The 13,431-nt window shown below is 40.4% G+C and overlaps 1 protein-coding gene across 1 annotated transcript; it reads left to right on the top strand.

Annotated features, from left to right (window-relative positions):
• The first annotated feature begins 683 nt into the window (after positions 1–683).
• Positions 684–11,917, top strand: RIOK3 (RIO kinase 3). The gene is made up of 13 exons (XM_048938813.1): positions 684–948; positions 1,750–1,871; positions 3,176–3,321; positions 3,431–3,535; positions 3,623–3,732; positions 4,459–4,602; positions 6,093–6,220; positions 7,341–7,529; positions 7,993–8,152; positions 9,055–9,135; positions 9,223–9,312; positions 9,675–9,782; positions 11,402–11,917. The coding sequence occupies exons 1-13, from the start codon at positions 883–885 to the stop codon at positions 11,501–11,503; spliced, it is 1,551 nt and encodes a 516-aa protein (XP_048794770.1). The 5' UTR covers positions 684–882; the 3' UTR covers positions 11,504–11,917.
• Positions 11,918–13,431: the final 1,514 nt, after the last annotated feature.

The raw sequence follows: 13,431 nt of genomic DNA, 5'->3' as shown, positions 1-13,431 counted from the left end.
TCATCGCTAGTTGCTGATGACATCAGATGAACTTTGGCCAAGAACATGGAATCCTGCATGCCTGAGAGCCAATGTCAGTGGCACCTCTGGGGACTGCCCTGCTGAGGTCACACAGGGAACAGCCCCTGCCCAGCCAAGGGATGCCAGGAAGCTGTGAGACCTTGCCCCATTTCTCCTGCCCTAGAAAGCCAGCTGAGGGGCTGGTTACCTGCCATCTGAGTAAAATTAAGGGAATTTTCTGCTCTAGACAGATTTGAAACTATTATTTCTATTGTTGTTATTGTTGTTATTATTCTTATTTTAGGAGATGTGAGTTTGTGGCAAATGATTTTGTTTACATGTGATTTTGCAGAACATCTCAGTATATTTCAGTTCAAGGGTTGATCCGCTGCATAGGGGCTCGTTTGTGGCTGTCTATACATGCAGGGAGGCTGCATTGCTGCAAAGTGCCAGGAAGCTGCCCCTGCCCTGAGAGGAGGGCATATCAATCCCCACACGACTTCCAGGTGAACTCTTAAAATGGAGGTGCAACAGGCAGAGGATCACACACGAAACACCTCTATTAATTTCGTATTTGCAGGGCGTTCGATTACACGATGAAATGCATCTGTTCCCTTACGCTTCACCCCCCCCCCCCCCCTTCCATGCCCACCTCGCCAACAAAAAGCGACCTTTCCCCTTTCTTTCTCCACCCCATCACCACCACCGTGTTTACATCACCGGAAGGCGCGTCCCGTCCCGCCGGCCAATGGGGAACGGCTCGGCCGGTGACGGTACGGGGATTGAGGCCGAACCCGGAAAGCTCCGCGTTCAGAGCGCTGCTGCCCGCCCGAGAGTTTACGTCGCCGCTGTCCTCCTCCCGCTTCGCCTCTCCGTGCGCAGATGGACCCGGTAGGAGTCGCCGCCGCCCCCCCCGAGGCCGGGCCGGGCCCAGCCTGGCAGAGCAAGGTGAGCGAGGTGTGGCGTGGCGGCCTGCTGGGCTCGGGCAGGCCCCGGCGGCGGCCGGGAGTTATTCTCTCGTGGAAAGGCCGGTAAATGGGGCTGTTCTCCGCGAGGCCTCGCGGGGTGTTGTTGGTTGGGCTGTCGGGGCAGCGAGCTGCCTGGGTTCCAGCCCTCCTTCCAGCTGTGTGCGGGTTTCTGCTTCTCTAAAGGCAACTTTACGGCGTAAACTTGTAAACAAACTTTGTGGGAAGGCTTCTTTCTGTCTTCAGGTGGTGGTGAAGTTTTCTTCCTTCTTGTCTGTTACGAAATGACCATCGATGTCCTTTCAGTCACACTCTTCTCAGCTTATGGAGCTACTCCTAGAGATATGAGGGGTGGATAGTGATAGGACATGGGGGAATGGCTTTAAACTAAGGGGTGGTTTAGGTTAGATATGAGGAGGAAGTTTTTCACACAGAGGGTGGTGACGCACTGGAACAGGTTGCCCAAGGAGGCTGTGGATGCCCCATCCCTGGAGGCATTCAAGGCCAGGCTGGATGTAGCTCTGGGCAGCCTGGTCTGGTGGTTGGTGACCCTGCATATAGCAGGGGGTTGAAACTGGATGATCACTGCAGTTCTTTTCAATCCAGGCCATTCTGTGTTTCTATCTACTGTGCCACAATTCCTCGTACTTTTCTCCATATCTAGAGAGCACAAGCTCTTATGGGATTACACCAGCTCGTTTTAGAGCTGCTGGTAGCTAATTGTCCTTATTATCAGCGTTGCCATTGCATTTCTCACTGTCTCAAACAAAATATTTATTTACAGTGTCCCTGGGGAACTCCAAAAACTGCCTCGATATCATGTTCCCTTGCTGATGTTATGAGTGAACAGCTGGCAAAAGAGCTGCAGCTGGAGGAGGAAAATGCTGCTTTTCCTGAAGTAGTTGCGTAAGTTTAAAATCCAGGATTAGTGAGCTCTGCAGTTGTAAGTCGCCATTATCTGTCCTCCTCTGTGCTGTGTGATTGTAGTGGAGCAGTGTAGTAAGTGCTTTGCCTATTATTTTCTTGCTCTGCCTTTCCATTGATGGTGGCTTCTCTAGTTAAAACTCTTCCTTAGAGACTCTTCTGTCCTTTTTTGCTATTTCTTTTCTATTATTTTGATTGCCTTAAGTCAGTCCCTAAACTGCGTTTTGACAGAAGTTGTCAGAAATGTAATTTCTTCTTTTTTAGAGGGTTTAACATATATACAAATTCAGTTTTCATACTGTCTGGTTGTGAATCACTTGTATTCTCCAAGTACTTTAAAATTCTGAATACTTACTGCCAAGAGTTTACAGGACCTAAATTCATGCCAGTTCTACCTTTGACCTTCTCTGTGAGGCAGAACAATGCAATGCTGGTTATGCAATGCTGAACTTGTTAGAGCATGTCTAGAGAAAGGCTACACAAATCATCTAAGGGATGCAACACCTTCCCTACAAGGACAAGTTGAGAGAGATGGGACTATTCAGCCTGAAGAAAAGAAGGCTCCAGGGAAACCTGAGAGCAGCTTTTCAGTATCTAAAGGGGGGAGGGGGGGGGAGGTGACTGTAAGAAGGAAGGGGACAGACTCTTTAGCAGAGCCTGCTAGCAAACAGGACAAGGGGAAATGATTTCAAACTAAAATAAGGGAGATCTGGATGTAAGGAGGTTTTTTGTTGTTGTGGTGTTTTTTTTGGTTTTTTTTGTTTGTTTTGTTTTGTTTTACAATAAAGGTAGTGAGGTGCTGGGACAGGTTGCCTGGGTGCCCCATCCCTGGAGATATTAAAGGTCAGGCTGGATAGGGCTCTGAGCAACCTGATGTAGCTGTAGGTGCCCTGTTCACTGCTGGGGATTTGGACCAGGTGACCTTTAAGGGTCCCTTCCAATTCAAGCAGTTCTGTGAGACTCTAGGTTTTATTTTTGGATATATATTATATGTATTTTCTGCATGTATCTTTCTAGCTGTGTTATTTCTTTCCCTTTCATAAGGGGCATCTTAAAAAATCATGCATCATGCTGCTTATAGAATGGTAAACCAAGACACTGCAGTAATGTTTGCCTTGTAAAGGAGTGGCAATAAGAATTTAGGGAGTCACTGCTAAGATGTGTTAGTTTCTATACAGCTCTACACTAGGGTTTTTTGTATAGAGTGATCAAATCATGTGAAGCAGTGTTTCTGTGTAGATTATTGTACTTAGTTTTTTCTGCTTTGCTTTTCTATTTTTATATAGTGTTGCAGAAGGACCATTTATTACAGGAGAAAATGTTGACACTTCTAGTGACCTAATGCTAGCTCAGATGCTGCAGATGGAATTTGACAGGGAATATGATGCACAGCTTCGGCGTGAAGAGAAGAAATTCAATGGAGACAGCAAAGGTAATTTTGCTTTGGAAATATTTGAGGCATTCTATTTATACTGACAGAGCTATGAAGGAGTAGCAAATGCTAATAATCACAGATGTGCTCATTTGTTTTGTCTCTTAAGTTTCCATATCCTTTGAAAATTATCGGAAGGTGCATCCCTTTGACAGTGACAGCTCAGAGGATGAAGTTGATTGGCAGGATACTAGGCATGATCCTTACAGGGCAGGTATGTGGTAGTACCAACCAGTCTTGTGAGCATTAGTTATGTTTGCTTTGATGTCAAGTTTGACATATTTTTTCTTATTGCTGGCAGATAAACCTACTATTACACCAAAAAAGGGTTTCATAGGGAAAGGAAAGGACATTACTACTAAACATGACGAAGTGGTTTGTGGAAGAAAGAACACTGCTCGTATGGAAAATGTAAGTAAAAGCTTGGGAAAACTCACTCTGCGTAGCATATGTGAAACTAGAATGCTGAAACTTAATTAAAAGGAGTAATGTTTGCCTTTACTGCTGTACGTGGTGCTGAATTTTTACGTCCTCATCAGACAAAAACAACTTGGTTTAATTATTTGAACTGGCAGTTTGATTTGTGTTTTCCCCTTTCCCCCCCCTTTTTTTTAACGTGTATTTTGATAATAGTTTGTTAATTATATATTTAACGAACTTACACAGAACTATTTTGACGAAACAAAGCTGTCAGCAAGTTTGGAACACAGGCAAATAAAAAATCATTGCTATTCCTACATAGTCAAGCTGTCATGTAACAATTTTCTTTTGTGTGGTTAATTTTGCCTGCTTAGCTAAGTAACTTATTTTCAGTCAGTGGTTTGATATACAGCTTTTCAATCTACTTATCCATACTATGTGCCTTCTGTTTTCTTTAACGTAAGTGGTGTTGCTGCTCTAAATAAGGAAATGCTGTAAGTGCTATTTCACAGGATGTGAGGTAATATGTCAGCTTGGGCAGAACTGAGGACTGAGCTCGGAGCAATATGTTTTTTGACACTTTGAAACTCACTTTGTGGCATGTTGTCCCTTAGGTCTTAATCTGCCCTAGATTCTTGCAGATGAGAACGAGAAATTCCTGCTTGTGCCAATAGTTGTCTGCTAGTACCAATACTTAACACTTATCTCTATTTGTAGTTTGCGCCAGGGTTTCAAGTTGGGGATGGAATTGGGATGGACTTAAAGCTGTCAAATCAAGTCTTTAACGCCTTAAAGCAGCATGCATACTCTGAGGAACGTCGAAGTGCAAGGCTCCATGAAAAGAAGGAACACTCCACTGCAGTATGTTCTTTAAATCTTTTTATCCTCTTTATCTTATGTAACAGTGAACTGCTGTTTTGGTAATTCCTTGATTAAAAAGAGTTGCTTTACTAAAAACAATATTTAAACCAGTCTCTAACTCTGCTAAATGAGCTTAGAGATTGTGTATAGAAATCATCTAGCACATACTCTGAAGCATGTGGCTCCAAGCATCTGTCCTCATAGCAAGTCTCAGGAAGATGAGGTGACTAAATTTTTCCTTAATAATGTAGGAAGTCAGTAGATAGCCTTAATGTATGAATCTAGAACTGTGCCTGTGGTAATTCCTGCTCTGAAGTCTTTCAGGCTTGAATATTTTACTTTACTTCTGATGATACAAGAATAATATAACATTTCGGGATGATTCTTGAAAACACTGTAGAAAGTGCTCTTAAGGAATAATCTGAATCTGGACCATGCAGCAGAGTGTACCCACAGTAAATTAATGGATGATGTGAATCTAGGAGGTCTGGGGGAGGTAGCTGGCTCACCAGAGGGCCATGCAGCAATTCAGAGGGATCTTGACAAAATGGAGAGGTGGGCAGGCAAAAATCTCCTACAGTTCAGCAAGGAGAGATGCCAAGTCCTGCGCTGGGGTGGAACAGTTCCTGGCACCAGATAGGTGCTGTAGGCCACCTAGGTGGAAAGCAGCCTGGCAGAAAAGGATTTGGTGGACAGTGAGCCAGCAGCATGTCTTGCAGTCAAGAAAGCTGATGGCATCCTGGGCTGCTTTAGGCATGGTGTTGCCAGTAGGTCAAGAGCGGTGATCTTTACCCTCTACTCAGCCCTGGAGTGTAGGGTCCAGTTCTCAGCTCTACAGTGTAAGAGAGACATGGGCACAGTCCAGCAGTGGGCCACTGAGAGGATGAAGGGGCAGTAGTATCTTTCCTATGGGGTGAGGCTGGGAGAGCTGGGAACATTCAGCCTGGAGAAGAGGCTTGAGAGTGCCTGATCAGATATATAAATACCAGAAGGGGGCAGAGAGGATGGGGGCCAGGCTCTCTTCAGTGGTGTCCAGTGCCAGGATGAGAGGCAATGTGTGTAAATGAAATGCAAGAGTTTCAATCTGGCACTGGTGCGAGTTGCCCAGAAGCTGTGGAGTCTCCTTCTTGGAGATCTTTGGCAGCTGCCTGAATGCAGTCCTGGTCACCCTGCTCTGAGTGTCCTTGCTTGACCAGGGCTTATGCCAGATGGACCCAGAGGTCCCTTTTCTCTGTGCCCTTCAGCCAGTCTGAGGTTCTATGGTTGTGTGATAACACTGTATACACTGAATGCAGAATTGATAAAATACTGGGTGCTACACAGCTGGCAACGTATCTGAGTATTTTTCTCCCCCACCCTGTCAATGGAGAGAGCACTCTTAATGTTATTTTTCCCATGCAATTAGGCACCTGTAATATATAAATACTATAAACTCATTGTAAAAGTGAAAGATTATTTTAATAATTCGTATACTTCTTTCTCACCTGTAGGAGAAAGCAGTGGATCCTAAAACACGTTTACTTCTGTACAAGATGGTCAGTGGTGGAATGCTGGAGACCATCACAGGCTGCATCAGCACAGGGAAAGAATCTGTTGTTTTTCATGCATATGGAGGAAGGTAAGTATGTTGTTTGTTACTGACAGCAGCCTGAAGTGCCAGAGAGAGCCTAAAAAGGAGAAATCACAACATATTTGAACAATCTGTGTTTATTTCATTGCCAGGACTTAAACGTTTAGTTCATATATTTTATATATATATATATATATATATATATGCAGGCAGTGATAAGTTCTGCAAGCCAAATAGTGTTTATTTTGAAGTATTAAAAAAAAAATAAATAACAAACCACCTCCACTTTTTTTCTCTGGAGATGAGCTAGGGGCAAATCAACTGCAGCTTTCTGTGGAGGTCTGTTTCCACTGACCTACCACTGTGATGACCTTGGGCTACCTGAAGGTTGCCTTTCCATACACGCTACTTTTAACAGCTCAATCTATGCAGCTGAGCAAGAGGTGCTCTCTTATTTTTGGGTTACCCAGATGGTTACCTTTGGGATGCTGTTCACTTTGCAATTTGTGCAAGTCTCTGGTTTTAAAGACTACGATGCTCAAAGGATTTTTGTGCATTAAAGATTGCAGTGCATGGAAACATTGGTCGTTTAAAGTATATGAAGAAGGAATTAATAAAACCCAAATTCAAATAACTTGTTTAGAGATGTCAGGAGTGAGATGATGTTGGGAGAAGGTTGGTTGGTTAGTTTCTTCTACTTGACCTCTCCTGACCAGTGGTAAGAGTGACCTTTTGCTTACTGTTATTCAAAGGGCAGTGTGTTTTGAGGTGCTTAATAAAACATGGTGACACTACTATTATTGCTCTAAGACATGGATCTTTTTTCACTTGTAATGGAAGTAATTACATCTGTTAACACAGCTACTATTAGCTATAATGCTTAATTAAAATTTTCACAGGCTGGGGGATGGAACCTATTGGATAAACAACATGTGATCAAAGTTCCAAAAATCAAATATTTCCTATTTAAGCCCTTTCAAACTTGAAGCGATTTTCAAGCTTGATATCAAATCTTTTCCTTTCGTGTTAAAAATCTCATTATCTTGCATCATTTAAAAAAAAAGAGAAAACAAACATGAAAAAGCAATAAAGCAGCTGTGCATTTTCTTGCAAGGATGTGAACAGTTAATTTTATTGTGTGCTTGACTCTTACTCTTTCCACGCGAAGTGCAACTGAAGGTGATAAAGTTATACCTCCAGAATGTGCCATTAAAGTGTTTAAAACAACTCTTAATGAATTCAAAAACCGTGACAAATACATCAAGGATGACTACAGATTCAAAGACCGCTTCAGTAAATTGAATCCACGGAAGATTATTCGCATGTGGGCTGAGAAAGAAATGCATAACTTAACAAGGTAAAAAAAAGAAGTCAAATTCTTGTTGGTTTCCTACTCTCTGTTTTAGAAAGTTAGATTATGTCTGGGTAGAAGTCTAGATTTGATGTTGGCATAGACTGGATAAGCATCAGGTTTCTTACAGTTTAATGAATTAAAAGCATCTTCTGGGATTTGGCAGTAGAATTTATAGGCCTGTGAAGTGATCAGCCTCTAGCTGTAAAAATAATTAGTTTTCCATTACCATTTTTAGGCATGCTTTGGATAACTCAGATTTTAGAGTCCTAAGTGAAATGTAGGGGGGGGGGGGGAATATATCATCAATTAACAATCCTGTCTGTTTCAAAGACTACTTAATTCTGGATCAAATCTCTGGCATGCGGCTTGGAAATGAACAAGCAGTAACTAGACCGTTCTTTTTTTTTTAAATTGTTATGGCTTTGTTTTGTTTTCTTAATCAGTGTCTATTTGTTTTTATCCACAGGATGCAAAATGCAGGAATTCCTTGTCCTCAAGTGGTTATCCTTAAGAAACACGTCTTGGTTATGTCTTTCATTGGCCAGGATCAAGTCCCAGCACCTAAACTAAAGGATGTAAAACTTAATAGTGAAGATATGAAAAAGGCCTACTATCAAGTTCTTAATGTAAGACAGTGTGGCGAGTACTTGTACTGAATAACTTAAAGGACAAATCAGCATTTATTTACTTTCTAGGATGCTTAGATAAATTTCCAAGTATGGAGTCCAAAGGCTTATTTTGCTGCTGTTTAATGAGTAACTTAAAATAAATAAGAAATGAAGCACTAGAAAAAATAATCTGAGCAGAGGATGTGCTTTCGAATTTGGTGACAGGGTATTTTACAACAGAGAACTCATGAGCTAGTAGTCCTCCTTTTATAAAGAAAGTTCTCTGTCTTTCTGGGTTTACAAAACACTTAGTTGATGATAATTAATCATGCTCTGGTAGTAAACCACTTTTTTTTGTTTGTTTGTTTTAAAACTAGTGTAGAAATCAGAGAATGCATTAGAATATGGCATGTGTTCTTCATGGTTCAGACACGTACTTTCTAAATGTCTGTTTTCTATTAGTTTCCCATAATCAAAAGAGCAAGCAAAAACCAACAGCAGTTTGGTACTGTGAATGATGTGTATGTCAAATTTTGAGACTGGTAGAGCAATGCAACCCTGTTTTCAATGAGCAGAGTATCAATACTGATCAGGATTCTAAAACTGGGCCACCTTTTTCCTGTGTGATTGGGCAAGAGTGACAGATACGTTTAGAGAATGTGTTTATCTGTCTAATGTGCTCAGTCTGCTGGTAGAGCTGATGTGAGTTTTATGAGAATGACTTGACAAAGGTCAGTGATTAAAAGGCTTAATTTGCTGGCATTTCACCAAAATTGCAGTTCCCTGTGAAATGTTATTGAAGGCTTGGAAGAAATCATAGAAATGTGTGTGGGTGGGAAACACTTCATTGTGTTACAGTTGTGCAACTGTTATTTATTTGGAATTTAGCACACTTTGTTAATTGATTTGGTTCCTTGCAGATGATGCAGCAGTTGTATAAAGAGTGTAATCTGGTCCACGCTGATCTGAGTGAATACAACATGCTTTGGCACGATGGAAAGGTGAGCATATTTTTAATGATGTAGGAAGAAAAGGTTTTGTCTAATATGAAATGTTAAAGCAAAGTGAATTGCTGTTTCTGCTTACAGGTTTGGCTTATTGATGTCAGTCAGTCTGTGGAGCCAACTCATCCTCATGGACTGGAATTTTTGTTCAGAGACTGTAGGAACGTTTCACAGGTAGGACCTCTTCAGCTGACAATCCTCTGTTACAAAGGATGTCTTTCTAAGATACAACAGCAACAGTGGAACTCAGAATTAATAAAAAATCAATCAGTATAACTCCATGAAATAATTGTGGCTGGATTTGTGCAAGATTCATCTTGCATGATGTCAGTACTGACGGCGTTCTTTGAAAGGCAAATTCTGGGGTAGAATAAGACAGTGCTGGTGGATTTAAAACTTCCCTCAGCTGTTACCTATCCATCAGCAAAGGCAAAAACATCATTTTGTCTAAAAACTTCTAAAATTATAACTCGTGGAGAAAGAGAAATATTTTGTTTTCTCTTAAGTGTTTAATGTGTGCTTTTTATTTTACACAGTTCTTCCAGAAAGGAGGTGTGGCAGAAGCACTTAATGAGCGTGAGCTCTTCAATGCTGTCTCAGGTTTAAATATTACAGCTGAAAGTGAAGTGGACTTCCAAGCAGAGGTACAACTTTGTGTTTAACATTTCAATTTGGTTAGCTTGTAGCCACTGCAATGCTTAACTTTCCAAGTTTCGTTTGTATGATTAATGTGAGCATAACAGAAATCATTTTGCACCTCTCTTTTAAATGTTGATTATTTCCTCCTTATAGAAGCAGTTTTCAGAAACTCTGACTGACTTCCTCTCTATTCCTGATGATCTGCTCCCAAATATAAAAGGTCCTTGTACATAATTGCACTTTCCAGTGCTAAAGGAAATATTTAGTGATCTGTTTGCATTTAAAAGATAGTGTTGTTGTCTTGCCTTACGGCTTTCCTTTCTTAGAATAAGCTTTTGTTGAAATGAATAAATTGCTGCTTATTTTTAATACTTCAAATGTAAAGTCTTTCTTATAGGCTTGCATTTTCAATCTTCAAGCCTAACATTAGACATATGAAATCATGTTAATCTAAATACAGACTAGGAGTCTGTGGTCATCTTTCACTTTTAACTGTCAAATTGTGGTTATCGCTCTTCAAGGGGTGCATCCTGTTCACAGACACTTATAAGCTGTCAAAAATTCCCCGTCTACTGATTAAATTAAGGCTACATAGCAATTCTACTTGAATCTTGATAACATTGCAGGTTTATGCTTGTCCAGGATAAACAGGTCGGAGCATTTAACTTGTGGTGCAAGTCCTTAAACTGATGAAGGAGCAAAATAGTCATAAGAATTTCTTAGGCTGTTCCAAGATTAAGTTACTGATTGATTTATTAAGATGGGAAGGGAGAAATTGTCTCACTGACTTCATTATGAGCTTTGGTATGTAGGAGTTTGTCATCTCTCTTTACCTATGGGTTTTCTGAGAAAGACTTATTGCTGTTTATGTGAAATTGAGCAGTCCATCCTTAAACTTAAGCTTTAGATTGGAGTGAATAAAATTACCTCCCACAGAGTACAAGAGGAAGTAATCCAAACACAAGCTGGAGGCTAAAATAAGCTATCCTACTGTGTTACATTGATTGTACAAAAAAATTGAATAAATAAAATAAAAAAATTAAACAATGACAGTCTTCTGCTTTCACCACTGATAATAATTGTGGTGAATTTGTAATCTTAATATTACTGAGAATTTCTCCACTGTTGCTGGATTGGCTGAGTTACAGCAGAGATGATTAGCAGTGGAGAAATAGTTATGTACATCATGGAGTACAGATGAAGTCTTAGGAATCACCCTGTCTTTTCTGCAACTCCTTATGCTTCACATGCTGGACCCCAAGGGTGACACAAGCTGGATTTATCCTGACACACACCAGAAATGTTAGAAAAAGATACTTATATGAAAGGAAACAAACTATATTTTGTCAGTGGGGGTAAAATGTGGCCTTTTTTTTCCTTGAGGATAATATATGTGTTTCAGTTGTTGTATGAAGCTGTGAGGAAGTGCAACTCCTTTTATTAACTTCTGAGAACAGATGTTTTGAGCTGTTTCTAAAGCATATTGCCCATATGAGACAGAATAAATGAAATGTTGTAAGTACTGATCAGTCATCTCAATATACACTTCTCATACTATTTAGGAAGATTGTAGAGCAAGCATGGCTTTCTAATTTCAATGTGAGTTTATTTTTTGGTTCTCTAGATTGAAGCCTTGGAGAAGATGAATGAAGATCACGTGCAGAATCATGGAAAGAAGGTGTCCACGTTTTCAACTGATGGAGACCCACCTATATATAATGAATAGCACTGGGTGTGTAGCTGCTTTAAAAACAACAACAACACAGACTTGCTGCTACTGACATTGTTGGTGCAGTGGTAAATGTCAACTACCAATGTTGAGAGAGTGGTTGACTGGGATTGCCAAAATGGAAAACACAGTGAGCGTATGGTGATGCCTCAGTGTGTTTTTTCTTTTTGTTTGCTTTGTTTTTAACCTGGCCCGCGCATCAGGCTGGCACTGGGAGGATGAAATGTCACTACTTCTGGGGATGGTCTGACAGCATCACCGATTGGCTGCTCACACTAGGCCAATATAGCTGAGGTGGTCATATTTTGCATGATTCAGAGCTTCTGTTTTAGTAGATTTTTTTTTTTCTCCTAAAAGTTACACATCATTTAAATTTACTGAGAAAGCACACTAAGAGAGTCTCTTTTTTTTCTATTGATACTTCTAAAACTACTTTAAAATTGTAGATGGAAAAAGTGTCGATGAGCATCTCGCCCTCTTCACCCCAGCCAAAACCAAAAGTCAAACTGTGTGCTGTAATAATTAAACTGTTTATTTAACAAAATAATATCTTCATATGCACAAAAACCTAAACCTTTCACTTAAAGTACGTTGAATGTGGCTCTAACTGTCTCAGTAAATACAATTAGACACTACAAGAAGTGGGTCTTAACTAGCAGAGGACTACTTTGACATGCTTAGAAATCCAAGTTGCTGAACAAATTAAGTTCAGTTACCTTTGCTCTTTAAAAACAAAACAAAAAACCAAGTAATTAAATAACTTGGTGGAAATTATACAGTTTTTTTTTTGCTTTTTTTAATCTTGCATCTCCACTGAAAATCTGAGTACCAAACCTCCTAGTTCATCTAGAAGAGACTCAAACTCTGAAAACAAAATACTGATCAAAATTACTTTTAAATGAAGCTTATTATTTGTAAGTGGAAAATGTATCTTTCCTGCTTTTATTCTTAATGTCAGCCTCTTTTATCAAGTTTTAAAAGTCTAGCGATGTTTCTCTGCAACACATTTAAAGATGACTTGGTCTAGTGGAGTGGTTTGGAGTTAAGAATTTCTGATCAACTTTTCAAACTGCAGTTTCAGATGCTGCTCTTTATCAAGCAAAATATAATGTTGCTGTGTGAAATTCTCCCAGTGTACTGTGGAAATGATTTGGGTTTTGTTTTTTATTAATTGGAGGAGTGGTGGCAAAGTAAAAACTGAAGATCTTGCAGTGGTATTCTTGCGTGGTTCTTTGTATTGTACTAGCCATCCCTGATCCTCAGTGCTTTGAATGAGACAATCTTCTTGCTTCTATTCCTTGTTTTTGGTAAAGCAGCTTATGACTTGTAGAGTTCATTCCTAATCCCTTAGTGGAAAAAGTTGCCCAAAATAGGGACCTCAGGGATAGAACAGAAAGGGTACTGACATGGAGTGATAGAGTTAACACCTTAAGAAGGAGTGAATGCTGCTGTTGTCAAGTACAACCCAAGCTTTTTCAAAGCATGCAGAGGATAAGGCTTTTTAAAAGAAAAACTCCTTATAGCCAGAGGAGAGATTTAGATAGGATATGAGGAAGTAGTTTCTTACATCCCTGTACATACTCCAGGTCAGGTTGGCTGGGGCTCTGAGCACTGTGATGTAGCTGTAGGTGTTGCTGTTCATTGCAGGGGCATTGGGCCAGATGGCCTTCAAGGGTCCCTTCCAACTCATGATTCTGATACAGGTTCATTGTAAGTTTTTATCCTTCTAACATTTCTCAGCAAAACAAATTTTGCAAAGCAGCTGCTACTCCACTGCAGCGGTCTTGTCAGGTAGGGGTGTTGGAGTGATGTGGATGAAATGCCTCTGAGGAGGCAGCAGCAACCGTTGGAAGTCATTTTGAAGCACGGGAAGCTTCTCGTGTTGTTGTTAAATAGAAGGCTTCCTTGTTTCTGTCGCTTTTAAT

Source organism: Lagopus muta, chromosome 3, assembly GCF_023343835.1.
Source record: "Lagopus muta isolate bLagMut1 chromosome 3, bLagMut1 primary, whole genome shotgun sequence".
Lineage (NCBI taxonomy): Eukaryota > Metazoa > Chordata > Aves > Galliformes > Phasianidae > Lagopus > Lagopus muta.
Note: the sequence above shows the minus strand (reverse complement) of the source record. Positions and strands in the feature narration are given on the sequence as shown.

Coding starts and splice junctions, on each gene's coding strand:
- RIOK3 (XM_048938813.1), top strand. CDS start 883: ATGGACCCGGTAGGAGTCGCCGCCGCCCCCCCCGAGGCCGGGCCGGGC. Junction 3,322..3,430: donor ATTCAATGGAGACAGCAAAG/GTAATTTTGCTT, acceptor TTGTCTCTTAAG/TTTCCATATCCTTTGAAAAT. Junction 9,313..9,674: donor ACTGTAGGAACGTTTCACAG/GTAGGACCTCTT, acceptor TATTTTACACAG/TTCTTCCAGAAAGGAGGTGT.